We start from the raw sequence: 16,398 nt of genomic DNA, 5'->3' as shown, positions 1-16,398 counted from the left end.
GGATGCAGATGTGGATCCGGTGCCGGTTCTGGGGGGGGAAGCAGATGCTCCTCCTCATGCTGGTCACCTCGAAGATGCTCCCATCGAACAGGATCATCCTGTGGCAGACCCAGCACCTCCTCCACCTCTTGCTCCTGCCATTGTCCCTCCTGATGCTCCCCCTCCTGTCATTCCAGCGCCACCTCCTGCTCTTAGAACGCGCTCCAGGAATCGCTCTGCTACCCCTGAACCAGGCCCATCTGTTACTCGACGCTCCACTCGTACTCGTCGCGCTCCTGGGGAATGGTGGAAGGTTAGGACACTGTCTGCAGACAATGATGCTCATTCGAACACTGCTGAGGACGCCCCTGATGCTTCTGGAGAGGCAGAGATGGAACCCATTGTTGAGGACGCATTTCTGGCTGAAGTCGAGCGTGCCCTGTTCACCTCTGGTGCTGAAAAGGCTGAGCCCTCGACGTATCGTCAGGCAATGAAGCGCCCTGATGCAGATAAGTGGCAGAAGGCGGCAGAGGAAGAAATGGAGGCTCATGCTCGGAATCGCACCTGGGACATTGTTTCACTCCCTGAGGGCTGCAAGGCAATTGGCTCTCGTTGGGTTTTCAAGGTGAAGCACAATATGGATGGCTCTGTCGAGCGCTACAAGGCTCGTCTCATTGCCAAGGGCTTCAGTCAGCACCCTGGGTTTGATTACTTCGAGACATTCGCCCCCACAGCCAAGTTTGCAGCCATTCGCGCCATCCTTGCTCTCTCTGCCCTCGAGGACTTTCACCTGCGCTCTGTCGACATCTCCCATGCGTTCATCAATGGCGATCTGGACACTGTGGTGTACATGGAGCAGCCTGAAGGATTTGAGCAGGGAGGACCTGAGATGGTGTGCCGCTTGATGAAGGGCTTGTATGGGTTGAAGCAGGCGAGTCGGCTGTGGTACAAGAAGCTCAAGGCGGTATTGGAGCGCATGGGATTCAAGGCGATCTACTCTGACAACAGCATCTATGTCTATGCCAAGGATCAGGTCAAGGTCATTCTGCCTGTCTTTGTGGATGACTGCACTTTTGCGTCGAATTCCTTGTCCCTGCTCGATGATCTTGTCGTTGAGCTCTCTAGGTCGTTCAAGCTTCGCGATTTGGGGCCCACTACCGCTCTTCTTGGGATAGAGATTGCCAGGGATCGCCCTAATCGTCGCCTGATGCTCTCCCAGCGCCAGTACATCCTAGACATGCTGGAGCGTTATGGACAGGCCGACTCGACCCCTGTGAAGACCCCTATGGTCCCTGGCACCAATCTCTCTGTCTCCATGGCTCCTGTATCGACTGAGGACAAGGAGTATATGAAGAAGGTTCCCTACATCTCTGCTGTCGGTTCCCTGCTGTTCCTTGCACTCGCCACTCGTCCTGACATCGCCCACACGGTCTCTGTCCTATGCCGTTTCAACTCGAATCCTGGGATTGCGCACTGGAAGGCTGTGAAGCATCTGTTTCGCTATCTGAGAGGCACCCTGGATTATCGACTCGTCTATGGTCCCACTGACTCCAAGGAGCTCTTTACCTCGTTCTGTGATGCTGATCATGCAGGCAACCCGGACAATGGACGGTCCACGAGTGGATATGTGTTGCGCATTGGCTCTGGAGCGATCAGCTGGAGCTCCAAGCTCCAGGGACTGGTTGCACAGTCGACCACAGAGGCGGAATTCATTGCTGCCGTTGATGCGGGCCGGGAGATCGTCTGGATGCGCAATTTGCTCACTGAACTTGGCTACTCCCTGTCTGAGGCATCGATTCTCCGTGTCGATAACCAGTCGGCTGTTGCAGTTAGCAAGAATCCAGAGCACCATGGGCGCATGAAGCATCTCGATCTTCGTTTCTTTTGGCTCAGGGACCAGGTAGAGGCTGGTGTGATTGCGCCAGCCTACGTTCCTACTGCGGACAACGCTGCAGACATCCTGACGAAGGCTGTTCCACCTGAGAAGGTGAAGATTTGCTGCGGCCTGATGGGACTAGAGGATCTGCCGCATTAGGAGGGTGTTTTGGACGCTGTAGAGGTGTGCAATCAGGAGGGTGTGTTGTTTTTGGCCGTTCTGGTTGATGTGGCATGGATGCCACATGGGTGCCCCCTTTGGGACTCATTGATTACTCGCCTCTACAGCCGGGAGCGGCCCTACAGCCGTTCCCAGAGCGGGTATATTGCTTTCTTTCTCCATTTGGACTGTCTCACCTTGTTTTCACCTTGTCTCACCTTGTTTCAGTTGTTTCACCGGGTTAGCCGGCTGAGGCGGTCCGGTGTGATGTCATTGACACTCCGGACCGACCTCCAGGTGGAGCTTTTGACCGCTTTGTAAGATGTTTCACATGTAATGACCCGTTGATGTCATACCTTCCTATTTCGTTTCTTATTGTTCTGTGTAGCTTAAATACCCGTGGTCCGAGGGCGATTCTTTCCTCAGACTCTTACCCTCTGGACCACAGGTGCGCTCCCCTCTGTTCTTTGTATCTACTTAGACTCTTACCCTCTGGACCACAGTCCTGTCGTTATAGAGCTTCTTTTTGGCACTCTCTCTGTGCCAGTCGCTTCATTGTCACTGCGCTCAACATAAACAATCTCACAAAAAAGGACATCCTATTTGTATGGACAGAAGAATACAACACAGTGTTTGAAACCCTCAAACATTGTTTTACATTAACACTAGTATTAATTTATCCCAATGGGAACTGACCATTATGACTTGAAACCAATGCCTTAGACTTTGCGTCAGGTGCCATCTTATCACAAGAAGTCCTGGGCAATGGCTGGCACCTAGTAGCCTACTTATCGAAATCATTTACTGTAGCAGAATAAAACTACGGCATTTTCAATAAAGAACTATTAGCCATTATATATGCCCTAGACCGCTAGCACATTTACCTTGAAGGTGCACGATATCCATTTGAAATATGGTCAGACCATAAGAACCTTCTTTACTTCTCCATAGCCAAAACCCTCTCCTACCAACAAGTATGCTAGGCTCTTTTCTTGTCACACTTCAACTTCATACTAGTGCATAAACCTGGTGCTTCCTACCTCCCGGATGCTCTGTCCCAGTATCCAGACCTAAAGAAGGGGGTGAACTTAGATAATGAAAATCAGATACTACTAAAACCTCAACTATTTGTCAAAAGTGTGACAGGAAAAGGCATGAGATGCTAGGCAGGCAACTTAGACAAGAACTAAAAAATATTATGGCAAAGGACAAAGAAGTAATAGAAGCAATGAAAATTATCAAAGTGGCAGGACCAATAATGCTCTCAAAAGGACTACAAGAATAGAATCTAGAAGATGACCTTATCTGGCATAAAAACAAAATATACATCCTACCAAATGATGAACTAAAAAGAAAAATAGTAACAATGTACCATGACTCACTTGCAACCGGACACCCAGGACAATAGAAGACATATGTCCTAGTATCAGACAACTTTTAGTGGCCTGGAATGTCAACATTCATAAAAAAAATACGTAATAGGATATGCCACATGCCAAAACACCAAGAATATCACACACCCTACATGTGTTCCATTAATCCCAAATGAAATACCAGAAGGGCCCTGGCAGGTAGTTATAATGGACTTTATCACAGATCTTCCACAGGCCAGACCATACGACGTAATACACATAACAGTAGATAGAAGCACCAAAGGAGCCATCTACACCCTATGTGCAAAAACCATAGATGTAGAAGGAACAGCTGATCTCTACATAAAAAATGTATGTAGTATCTCAGGACTACTCTAAATATTATGTTGCTTATACTCTATTACTGCTAGGCCTATGTGCTCACAATCTGGCATTATCATACATACCATGGTATTATCATGGATTATTATGGCCATAAAATTCTCTATATAAAGCATAGAAAACTATAGCTGGAAACAGCTCTCTGGTAGAGTGGTTTTATTGTAACACTATAATACTTACTACCTAAGCCACTTGGGTTTGAATCCCACATGTACTATTATAGATTGGACTAGATTGTAGTAACTACTAGTGCATTATGATGATCTCTGTAATAAGTAAGTAACTAGCTATCAGTAGAGTGTAGTACTCTTTCTAAGTAAGTAAGGATCTATTAGTAGATTATAGTAACTTTAGTAAGAAAGTCAGTAAGTGAGCATTAGTGGACTGTGTAAACCCTCATGAAGGAGTAAGTAGTAAGTCATAAGTGGTACTAGAGTGAGTAAGTAATTGGTAGTGATTGCTACTAATTACTAATATAGTTGTAGTGCTGAGAATAGTGGGCGATATAAAATTTTGTGGCCTGATTAAGTCAGGTTGATGATACTATTGTGGCAGCATCACAATTAACATTATAAATATATTATAATGCCTATTGTGGCCTTATTATGTCCGATTGATAATATAATTATAGTGGCATTTTGATTAGCATTATAATGCCTAACTCACTGGGATTATAATAGGGATTATTAATCTGTTGCTATTACCATTGTTATGCTATTATAATATTTCCATCTTTTCTTATAATAAATTATAAGATTGTGTGAACATTAAGGGCTTATAATGCATTATAAGCCCTTATCATTGAGATCTATTTTTCTGACATATGGCAGACAAAAGCTATGAATCAAAAAGAGCTTTCTTACCAAGACTGTCTAATACTAGTCTAGAATATTTGAAAAATAAACCTTGATAATAAAACCCTTATAATATATTATAAAAAAGGAGATAGGACATTATAATGCTATTATGACAATGATCATAGTTAGATTAGTAATTTTAATTGTGATTCCAAGCTAATAGTCATCATAATAAGCCATAATGCTAATTTTGATATGAGTCATAATGAAATTAGGATCCTAACATAATAAGGCTACAAAAATATCCAGCCATGGTCAATCTAATAAGCTTACTTATTAATTAGTAGTGATTCACTTATATCTTTAGACTTACCATGACTTATCATGATACTGATGTACTTGCTAACCATGTTACTTACTTACTTACCATGATACTTACTTACTTACTTACTTACTTACTTACTTACTTACAGTATTACTTACTTATGGCACTTATAAAGGTCTACTACTAAGGCACTTATTATAGAATAATACTTGTATAGGCCAGGATTCAAACCTAAGTCACCTAGGTGCTACTAAGTTAGTACATATAAGTTATTATAACAAAACCACTTTGCCAGAGAGCCATTTCTAGTTAGCCTATATTATTAAATATATCATAAAAATTAGAGCTATTGCACAGCATATAATAGTCTTGATGTACTCATACATGTATAAACATATATTCCATAAGATCCAAGAGATGGATTAAGGATTTTTGAGAGCACTTTTTTAATATGTCATAATCCATATATAAATTAAAGTAGTCTCGAGCACCATAAAAACAATATCAAAATGATAGTTGAGCATGTGATTACAAACATAGTATATATAAAAATACAAAGACTATATATGGATTATCCACTACCCACTTGTTTCCCTAAGGCCCCACATGATCATGTTAAGTAGACAGCTTCTACAAATAGCACAGTGGAAGCTTTTCTCTTTGCTAGTCTCTTCTTCTTTAAACCTTTACTTTCTGGATCTTATAAAACTGAGAGGCAACTATTATCAACAGGCTAAAGAGCAGCAAGAGACAACACTGCAGTAGCCTGTCCTGTACTAGATCAGTAGCAGCTAACATCTGGAGGCATGATCATGGGTGGTGAAAGTACATTGACTAGAGATGATGCTGTAGACCATATAGGATATCATATAGTAATAGCAGCCATAGGTATGGCAATGAGAGTAGCAGTATTGGGGATTATTGTAGTACATGGTATAGTAGCATGCTGTGCACTAGCTAGCAGGTGTACCACAGTAGGGTATATGGCTGCTAGGAGCCCAATATCCTTATACTCCTTGCTATCTCTATTATTGAACCTGTTGTTGTCTGTACTGTAGAGGTTATCTTCCACTTCCTTAGCACCTTTGTTATTGTTGCCCTTATTACCTATCTTGCTACTTTAGTCTTTATCTTTGATGCCAACCTTTCTGTCATCTCTAGGTACACTGCTAATGCTCTTTCTATTGGTAAGTCACATCTTTATCAACAATGCTAATATATTACTCCTAACTTGCTGGCTCCTATTAACAAAAGTGGCTAATATTGAATTTGCTTGTATAGTAGTTAAGAAAATATGCTTGTTCAAGTATATGAATGTTGTTTTGATGGCATGATTGGTGGAACCTTGGAAGAGGAATCCCTTATAGTAATTGGACCTTGTCTTATAGTCAATCTTAGTATGCTCTTTATTTTTGCTAAATTAGGTATCTGTTAAAAGAAGAAAAAGTACCTATATAAGATTAGAAAGGCCATATAATTTGACATATAATCATTACACTTTACTATGATTAATACAAACACAATGGTGCCTAGGATGAGCATAGCAATGCCTTATTTCCATGCAATAGACAGGGTTCTTGTTGCCTTAGTAGAGACTATGGAGCCATTTCAAGACAAGATAGCCATGAATATATTAAAGCAAGGCATATTTAGCTAGAGTTTTTTGCTTATAGTCTAAGAGATTATAAACTGTAAAAGTAATAATCTATAAATAATATTAGATTCAAAGTTTAAAACAAAGAATAATAATAAAAACAACTTTGGATATATCTTCAAATTTGCTACTATCTGTAAAAAATATATTTATAATACTGGAAAAATGGTTTAGACCCTCCCAAAATACAATTAAGTCTATTCTACAAATAAATTTTAGTTTAGTAAGCAAGTTTTAAAGAATTGATAACTTACTGATTATTAACTGATTTTTCTACTAATTAGCTAAGATCCTTAATAATTGTTTTGAGCTTAGGTTATAAATATCTTCCAAATACACCAAGATAGTATATATGGAGTTGATTCTATAATAGAGCATATTATATATTAGTATTTGATATTGACCAAAAAGCACTCTTTAAATGATTGAAATTACAGATATTAAAAACTCAATAATACACTTACTTTTACTAATTAGAGACTGACCTGCTTAAAAAGCTGTTCCTTATCTCTAAGGAACTTTAAGCCTTATACTTGCTCAAATATACCCTCTAACTAATTGCTAGTTTATTATGGATAAGTTTTTGAAAGATTAACTAACTTTTTATTTAAAACAGGACATATAAAACAAGGACATAAGCTATTTTTGCCTTATATCAAGGCTATAATATATATAAAAGTATCATATAAATAATTACCATAAACAAAATTAGAAAAACAAACTACTCCTCATAGTTAGCTATTAAGATTAGAATTATTGAAAAGAGCCATTACTTTGTTCCATTAGCAAAGTAAAAGAAAAAGCCATACTTAGAATACTGCTAAACAGACTCCAATAAACAAAGAAACAACTTATGCTAGACAACACCCCTGAAACTGGCAAAAAAAGGTTTGTTCTTTTCTTTAGAGTCTTCAGGTACCTATAAATCTTTTAGAACAATAAGTTGTTAATAATTGAATTTAATCTCATTATAGGTAGCCATCCAACAAAATGACTACTACTAGCACTCTTACTATTCTAAATATCAACTAAAAGGTTTACAAGTTATATAAAACCAAATAACCTTTCTATATGCCATATAATAATAGTCTAATCTTGTTTATATGCAAAATATAATACAAAGGATTAGCTATTGGAGAAAATTTTGACCAGCAAAATAAGACTAGAAATCTTGAATATAAGAAGAAAATACTATACCTGTGCTTTCCAAAACCCATTAGTAGTCCAAGGCTTATAAACTATTTGTGTAAACTCTGTACCATTAAATTTAGAAACTTTCTCAGCATTCCAAACCCAGTATAGAGCTAGTAGTAGATCTTTAAGAAGATCCATAGTCTATTCTTATAGTGGCTTAAAATGAGTATTGAATGTCTTGTGTTTATTCTTATATAGGATAGAGATCTTTTCATGCTCAAACTAAAAGTATTATTTAAGAAATCAATATATTCAAATATTTATTGAGCAGATATAATATGCCTACTAACATTAATAAGAGTATTGGCCTTGCTTATCAGTAAATCATACAACTCAGCCTATGACTTAAGAGTCATAGACTCTATACCTTATGACCACTTAAATAAAGAAAGAAGAGTGTTAACCTTATTATTGTTTAGGGAACTTTATACTGCAAACTTGGCAACCTCAAAGTCCAATTAAGATCAATATGGTTTCCATAGCTTATTATTAATTAAGGATGGCAAAGGCACTACAGCATGACTATAATCTTTAAATAATATTATCTGCAAAGGTTTTTGACTGTGCAAATAAAACTCTGTCTGGATATTATCATACTTTGGTACCAGTAGAATTAGACAGGATATTGGAGTAGACTTAGAGGCAAAAGGTGATAATTGTGAAAGATCTCAATGTACATTAGGTAAAAGATTAGTAAATTGGTAATAGAATATTCAACACATAGAAAAAAAAAAGTGGTACTTATTGAAGCACAATACCCAATTATCTTATAGATAGCCTCATAAATTTCAGAGCAATTAGTGACATCTTTTGATATCACTGAGTATATGTACATTGTGGCCACCAAGTGCAATGCATTTAACACTAGCCTATGCTACATTGCCCACCATACTCACCAAATGGCCAAGCAATATAGTTTACATAACAGGTGAATTTAGTGTGATATGATTCCACTTAATCTTTGAGGCTTAACAATTATCTTGGTATGCACTATGGCTACTAGATAGGGGACCTTTAACCCTGGCTAGCACCACAAGGCTATTACCCTCTATGTTTGCCTATGGGTGAGTTAAGTGACACTAAGCATACAATAGGTGCTTCTAGTGCTTGATCCTTTAGGCTTAACAACTAGCTTGGTGTGTGCACAATGTGGCCACTAAGCAGGAGATGTTCATTTCAGCCCCATATCCCTATATTACCCTCCATAGTTACCAAGAGTCAAGCATTATACAAGACAGGCAAGCTTGGTATAAGATTATGCTAGTATCCACAAATCTCTTGTGTGCTCCAAGAATGAACAACTTACTTTGGTCAACCAATTTAGCAGAGACATCCTTATTTGGTTCCAAGTTTGTGAGAGGTACTTGGCCACTATTTATTAGAGTGTGAGGAGTATAACAATATTTCTCTGCAGCCACTGCTATTATTAGAGGTTACTGTAGGGACTAAGAGTACAATCCACATATCTTCCAGCTTTTTTTTCTACAAGTACCTCTTCTCAAATGCCCTATCCTGGATACCTTCCAACTTTCTCTTCCTACAGACTCTCTTATGAGTTGTCAGCCTATGGTACTTGAAAAACCCCCTACAATATATATACTAAGATAAAGCAGAATCTATTATTGTACCTAAAGCAAGGTTTGTTACTATAAATATCAAGAAAGAGACTGATGGTAAGGGCTGAAGCATTAAGCAGCTAAGTATTATCAAGGTGAGTCTAAAATAAGGCCTAAAGATCACAATCTATTATTGTAAGAAAAATTATATTAAATTAGTTGTTTTATTTAAAATTTTATTTTATTATCTGTATAATTTAATCAAACTAAATTATCATTATTTTTTAGCCCTGATAATGGCCTCCAGGCTAATCCTTACATGGTAATCTGACTCATCAAACCAAAATGCTAAAGTTGATGCTATTATAATATCCAGACTTGGCATTATAATGCCTGGCTATTTTTTCTAATAGATGCTAAGTTGGAATCTTTAGTGGAGCTTCCTGGAAATAAAGGGTGGGTGTTTGGAGGATTGTAATAGTGGAGGATTGTAATAGGTTTATATGCTAATCTTCATCTTTAGCCACTTATTTTATTCTCTGGATAAGTTTGGAACATAATTTTTACTGGCCAAGTATATATTCTTAGTATTTTTTTTTACTTACAACTGTAATTTGTGCCTTTATTATTATACAGACTTTTTATAATATATTAGGCAAGTAAGACATTATAATCTTGCCAAAAAACACATAAAAATTACAAATATGTTTGTCAGATCTTTTCTAATTATCCTAATATATTATAAGTCATTAACTATTTTTGCCTTTATATATTCTTATCTAATACTTTCAACCCGGGAATTAACTACATTAGTACCTTGTGATCATGAGCCATCTATAAACTGTGCTAAAAGCCTTGTTTATAAGTAGCATGTCAAGCACTATATACAATGCCAATATGTTTTGTCAATATATTGGATGGTTAAATAAAGATATAATTGGAGCTTCCACTCTATATATCCCTATATATGTTTGCTTGGTATGGACTTAAATGAGAGCTTATCATAGTATAGGATAACAATTTTTATTATTGATTTACTAAATCATTAACAACTCTTGTAAAAATATGGCAACTCTCAAGATCTAGATTAAGTATCAGCTAGATATTTAAAGTCTAAAGCATTGAATAAAAGCAAGGGGCCAACATTGCCTAAATTAGTCTTAATGCAGATCAATGCAAATGCTTATTCTTTTAACATAAATATGCCTATACATAATTAGTTTTATTATTTAGGTTCTCTAATTAGACAAACTACTATACTTTACAAGAACAATTATGGATAATCCTCACTATTTTACTAACATATATTAGATGGGCATCTTTTAGTTTTCAAATAAATCATATCTAAAGATATTTATATACACTATAGTTTTGGCAAGACAAAAAGTTTAGAAAGCCAAATAATATTGCTGGTAGAAAATAGACAATATCCATAATATATATATGACCCTCAAAGCCAAAATAATATTGCTTATATAAAGCTTGTTGAGGCCAGCACCTGATCATATGCAAAATGTGTTATATAAGGGCAATAGTGTTATTAAGATGCTTGAATAGATAATACTAATATATGTATAACAGATTTCTTTCTAATGTGCCACTTGCCTCTATCTTCTTTCATGTAAAATATAGTAGCTAATATGCATAAGACAATAATCTCATTTTCTGTCTTAAAAAATAATAGTTTGAAATATCACACATGGTTATTTGCCAAAGGCCTAGAACTTTCTATATAACCCAGCTAAATTACACATAGTTAAATAAGTGAGTCGCTATCTGTTCTACATTTATAGAAGAGATAATTCCACAGTATGTTTGTGTATATGGTCAACTATTTTAGAGCTCAGGGTCTCTCACAAAATACCAACAAGCTTGTAAAACTTTCAAGAAGTATCTTTCTGGTATATTAGAAAAGGAAAATCAAGTGCTTTTTATAAATAAGAGGTAAAAGCTAAATGTTGATGCTAGGATAGCAAAACTATCACAAGCAGGTCTAGCCCAAGAGACTAATATGTAACCAACAATAAATCACTAATAGGTACATGCCTTGTTTTTGATATACAGCATAGGCTAATTTATGCCCTAGTAGAGTCCAAGTGTTAATATATTTATTAATGATAGTAATATGTTAATAATAGACTATTAGCCTTGGAATAAACATCTCACTGTTTTTCTGCTCAATTTTAATGATATCCTTCACTATAGCCAACTATACTTAACACAGTCTCTTTTGTATAGTTGGATATATCTTAACAGGATCAATACATTTCAAGTAATTTTACTATATTGCCATTAGCCAACAATGGAAATTCAGTATAGCAAAAACCTATTAGTTTTATCAGCATAGTGTATAATATATGTGGACTATCTTGTTAATACAATAGAGCACACTCACCTATATATAATCTAGAAAAATGCTATAATCTTGATACTTTTTCAGATACCTTTTCTAAAATAGCCAGCCCAAACTGGCTTATCCCTAAGCTACTTACCATATCCCAATCATAATTTTTTTCTCCTTGTAAATAGTATTAAAATAATAGGGGGTAAAAAAGTCAGACCAGATTCCAAAAGCTGGTAAACATTGTCAGTATGCCTAACTTCTATCTGAATAACATATATAAAACTAACTAGAAAAATATTGATTCTGTTTTAGCTAACAAAGGTGAAGAGAATTGGCTAGACAAAAGAAGAGTTAGTTAGACAAGAAAAGAATTAGTTAGACAAGAAAAGTAGATAAATACATATACCTGTAACAATATCTGTTTTGTATCAATCCTGTTGAGGCATGCCACCAGATCCTTATGCTTATACTAGAGACTATATAGTCACAGATTTTTATTACTATAGCCTAGTTGCTATTATAAAGAAAAAGCTCTGGGATCCTACCAACAATTGTTTGTTCCACTATATGCTATATAAGCTAACCTAGTAGCCTGGCCTTACTCCATATTCTATAAGAGTATATAATAAACTATATACCTTTCTAGCTTTTCTCAATGCCTATTATAACTGTAGAGCTCTCTACCTAAGCCAGGATATCCTAGAACACCTTGTCTTTGGTTTACTGCTATTTTTAGAAGGGGCAGCTGGATAAGTTCAACCAAGTAGTGGAAAAGTAGGGAACCTCCTAGCTCAAGCTAGCAGAGCATTGGCCAGCAAAGGAGGAGGCTATGGCCAAGCTTTCTTGGCAAGAGCTCAAAGTAGTGGCAAAAAAGTGACTCTGAGAGAAGGTAGAAGCATGGCAACAACTAACCCATTCTGGGCTAGACTTGCAGCATGCCAAGCCTATATATCCAGAGAGTATGCATTTGTATGTTAAAAGAAGTCTGAGGTTAGCTAAGAAGAAGTCCAGAGGCTTATAAAGAAGATGAGATGGAATAAACAAGAAGCACTCCTATAAGAGCTGAGCAAAGGAAGCAAATGAAATAAATCAGATATAGATTTCTAAATCAGCTTATATTCTCAGTGTACAATAGGCTCGCCCAGAACTCTCCTATAAAAACAGCTATATGACTCATAAAATCCAATCAAAAATCATCTATGTGCATAAATGTTGATATGCTAGTGATGCCTCTGAGTGCAAAACACACCCAAGAAACACCTCTACAAGCACAGGTAGGCAGGAGCTGGTTCTAGTGTGCAAGGAACTATAAGCTGTGCAACAACCAATAAGAGAGCATACTGAAAGTGTTCAGAGTGTGGCAAACATACAACTCCAAAATTGAAATATTTGGTTGGTTGGTTGGTTAGTAGGTTGGTTGGTTGGTCAGTTGGTCAGTTAGTCAGTCAGCTAGTGTTTGATTAGGATTTGATCAAGATGCAAAGAGGAGGGAATGGATGCAAGGCTACACTGGACACTGGCAGAGGATAACAAACTAGATGAGAGAGAGAGAGCAAGATGACAAGGGCTCTGACGGAGGGCTGCGATCAAATATAACAACACAAATAAAGGGGCAAAATGCAAACAAGGGTCGGAAGGCAATAACTCAAAGTCTTATGAACACAAGTGCACAAATATAGAATCAGAACAAGAGAGGAGCCAAAGCTGATGTATTGCAAGGCCATAGGTGCCCTTTTATAATAAGTCTGAACAGGTACAAGATAGAGAGATTGGCAGAGGCATAGAGCAATTGGAAATGCATGCTAAGAGTGATCAAAGGTAGAGAAAATAAAAGTGTGATGTTGCAAACACTATAAGATAAGAAGCAATAACTCTAAAGTCTAAATAAGTGGAGAAATTGCCAAAGTGAGTCCACATGGACCTGGAGGTAAGAACCATATACCACATAGGTGAACCATTTAGAAACTTGGGAGCTCTAAAGATAACAAAGGATAGGTCAAGGGAAGGCATAAGGACAGTAAGAAATAGAAAGACAGATCCATTCTAAGTCAACAAAGTGTTTAGCCACCTCCAATTCAAGATACCAAAGCTGACCAAATGTGCCGACCACGTAAATCATACCAAACCAATCAGCAATTGGCCACAACAGTCTGTGGAGAGCCCTTACTAGTGAGAGTGATAATAAATGGATAGGATGACTGTGAATAGCTCTGAACAACTGTGCAGAGGTCTAAATGCAAAGTCAGCACCTGAAAAATAGCTGAGAGCACCAAACAGATTGGGATCGGTCAGTCTTAAGTATGCTGAACAGTCAAAGAATACTAAAAAGCTGCGAAAAGCAGGGTATTGGTGCCTAGAGAACACCCATGCTCATCAATGTGCAATTGAAACACAGGAGAGGAACTACCAAAGCAAAGGTACTAATTGACTCAGGAGCAAAAGGGCTCCTCATTGACAAACAATTCTGCCAAAAACAGAAAATACCACTCCAAAAAATTGACAGATTCATCCCAGTACTTAATGTGGACAGCACAGCCGATAAAGAAGGAAAAATCATGGACAAGGCATGCTTACTGATGAGAATGACAAATGAAGAAGGGAACTATCATGATAAACAATATGAATTACTTGCCACCAGCCTAGGAGGGAAAGATGTTATCTTGGGAATAGACTGGCTGCATAAGCATAATCCACAAATTAATTAGGTAAAAAACTACCTTATGTTCTTCTCATGTGCAACAGCATGCATTGTCAGCCAACCCAAGTTCACAATACAAGCACAACTTTTCCCATGACAAAGAAGCACAAAGACAATTGGACATTCAAAAATAGAAGATGAACCTGAAGAAGAAAAAGAAGAAGAAACTTTCTTCTCTGAATTCTACAAAGAATAGTATAACAAAGACCCCTTTAAAATGCATCCACTCAAAGCAATTTATATCAGATCCACCCACAGCAAATCACAAGAATTGGCAGAAGCAGCAAACAAGAAAAGAACAAATATACAGTGGAAGAAATAGTCCTTACATACATCCTCAAACATTTTTCCAAAGTCTTTAGCCAAGAAGCCTCCCAAAGACTTCATGAACATTTGCAATGGGATCACAAGATTAGTATGAAACCAGGATAGGAACAAAGCAGGTGTAAATTGTACCCTTTGACAGAAGAAGAAGAAGATACACTATATGAAATGCTGCAAGAACACTTAAAGCGGGGAACCATTAGGGTATCCAAATCCTCACAAGCATCCCTATTCTTCTTTGTAAAAAAGAAGGAGACCTTAGGCCAGTCCAAGACTACAGAAAATTAAATAAGTAGACAATAAGGAACAAATACCCTTTATCCCTGATTAATGATGTAATCAGAACCATTGTGAAATCAGGAGCAAAAGTCTTCTCAAAATTTGATGTCAAATAGGGATACAACAACATTCATGTTACAGAAGGGGATGAATGTAAAATGGCATTTTTGACCAAATTTGGCCTATTTGAATGCCTAGTCATGTTCTTTGATCTCTGTAACTTGCTGGCAATGTTCCAGACTATAATGAACATAATCTTCTATGACCTCATCATCACACAAGTCATGGCAGTCTATATAGATGACATCATAATCTTTACAAAAATAGTAGAAAAACACTAACAAGTGACAGTTCAAGTAATGTAGATACTTCTAGATAATGTCCTATTCCTCAAACCCTCTAAATGTGCATTCAAAGTAGATGATAGGACTGTGTCCTAACACATGCTAAGCATGTTATTCAATAATACCACACGGTGGTGCCTACTGCCGACTTATTCACAAGCTTTGGCTTGAACTATTACACATGCCCATTATGATGCTTGGTGATTGGTTCCTGAGTGATTACTGATGTGGACAGACATTCGTCATTATTACTATATTTGGTAAAAAGGTACAGAGCTGTGGATTATGTATGTTGATCGCCAATCACAATTATTGTTTAGAAGCATGGACCATATGTCCAGCTTACCCTAAATAATCTGTATGTATTAATAGCTGAGCTGAGCTCCTCAGAAGCCTCAGCTTGTTCACTTTGTACACATCTCAATCTCTGCACTGTACCTGGCATCTGGCCCCTTCAGTCCATGCTTCATGAACTTTGCCAGATCTATAGAACCATACTTAGTCTAATGAAGCACTGGACTCACCTTACAGCTCTTATCATCCTCTATTGCCTGCAACATATCAAGGACTCACTGCTTATCGAGTCATTCATTGGGATCCCTCTGAAGTCATCTGTTGCATCGGAGAAGACTTGTTCATGCCAGATGAACAACGACACTTAGTTAACCAGCACCTTCTCTATCTATTTGAGAACAAGATCAATAGTGATCAAGAATTCCTGAACCAAGCCAAGAGACAATTGGTCATTTTTATACGTTGGGCTACCACTATCACAATTAGCCCAGGGAACCTTTTTTAGTATAATAAAGCGCACATGATAAGCTTAGCAGCTTAACACTTGAACGAGCTCTTTATTCCCTGCCCTAATATACCCTAGAACGACCTACTCTCCAATCACTAGCCAAAGTAGCATGACAAATAGTAGAAAAACAAAACCAAAGAACGGTTATGGTAACCAAAATTAGCAAAGCAATACAAGGAGAAACTGCCTGACCCAGAGCCACCACACTGGTTATACACCCAGATTTAACAGGAGTTAATACTATAACCAGATACTCAATCACTGGATGAGTATATACAGGAGTAGCAACCTACAAGCTACAACACACACAATA

General features: G+C 37.4%; 2 protein-coding genes across 2 annotated transcripts; both read left to right on the top strand.

The window, feature by feature from the left end:
• Positions 1-2,088: 2,088 nt before the first annotated feature.
• HETIRDRAFT_322405 (uncharacterized protein) lies at positions 2,089-2,590 on the top strand (the record flags this gene model as incomplete). The annotated part of the gene is made up of 4 exons (XM_009550167.1): positions 2,089-2,175; positions 2,243-2,331; positions 2,403-2,462; positions 2,518-2,590. The coding sequence occupies 4 exons, from the start codon at positions 2,089-2,091 to the stop codon at positions 2,588-2,590; spliced, it is 309 nt and encodes a 102-aa protein (XP_009548462.1).
• A 12,507-nt stretch (positions 2,591-15,097) lies between these two features.
• HETIRDRAFT_321629 (uncharacterized protein) lies at positions 15,098-15,280 on the top strand (the record flags this gene model as incomplete). The annotated part of the gene is made up of 1 exon (XM_009550166.1): positions 15,098-15,280. The coding sequence occupies one exon, from the start codon at positions 15,098-15,100 to the stop codon at positions 15,278-15,280; it is 183 nt and encodes a 60-aa protein (XP_009548461.1).
• Between the last annotated feature and the right edge of the window lie 1,118 nt (positions 15,281-16,398).

The sequence above is a fragment of the Heterobasidion irregulare genome (genome assembly GCF_000320585.1).
Source record: "Heterobasidion irregulare TC 32-1 unplaced genomic scaffold scaffold_07, whole genome shotgun sequence".
In the NCBI taxonomy this organism is placed as follows: Eukaryota; Fungi; Basidiomycota; class Agaricomycetes; order Russulales; family Bondarzewiaceae; genus Heterobasidion; species Heterobasidion irregulare.
Note: the sequence above shows the minus strand (reverse complement) of the source record. Positions and strands in the feature narration are given on the sequence as shown.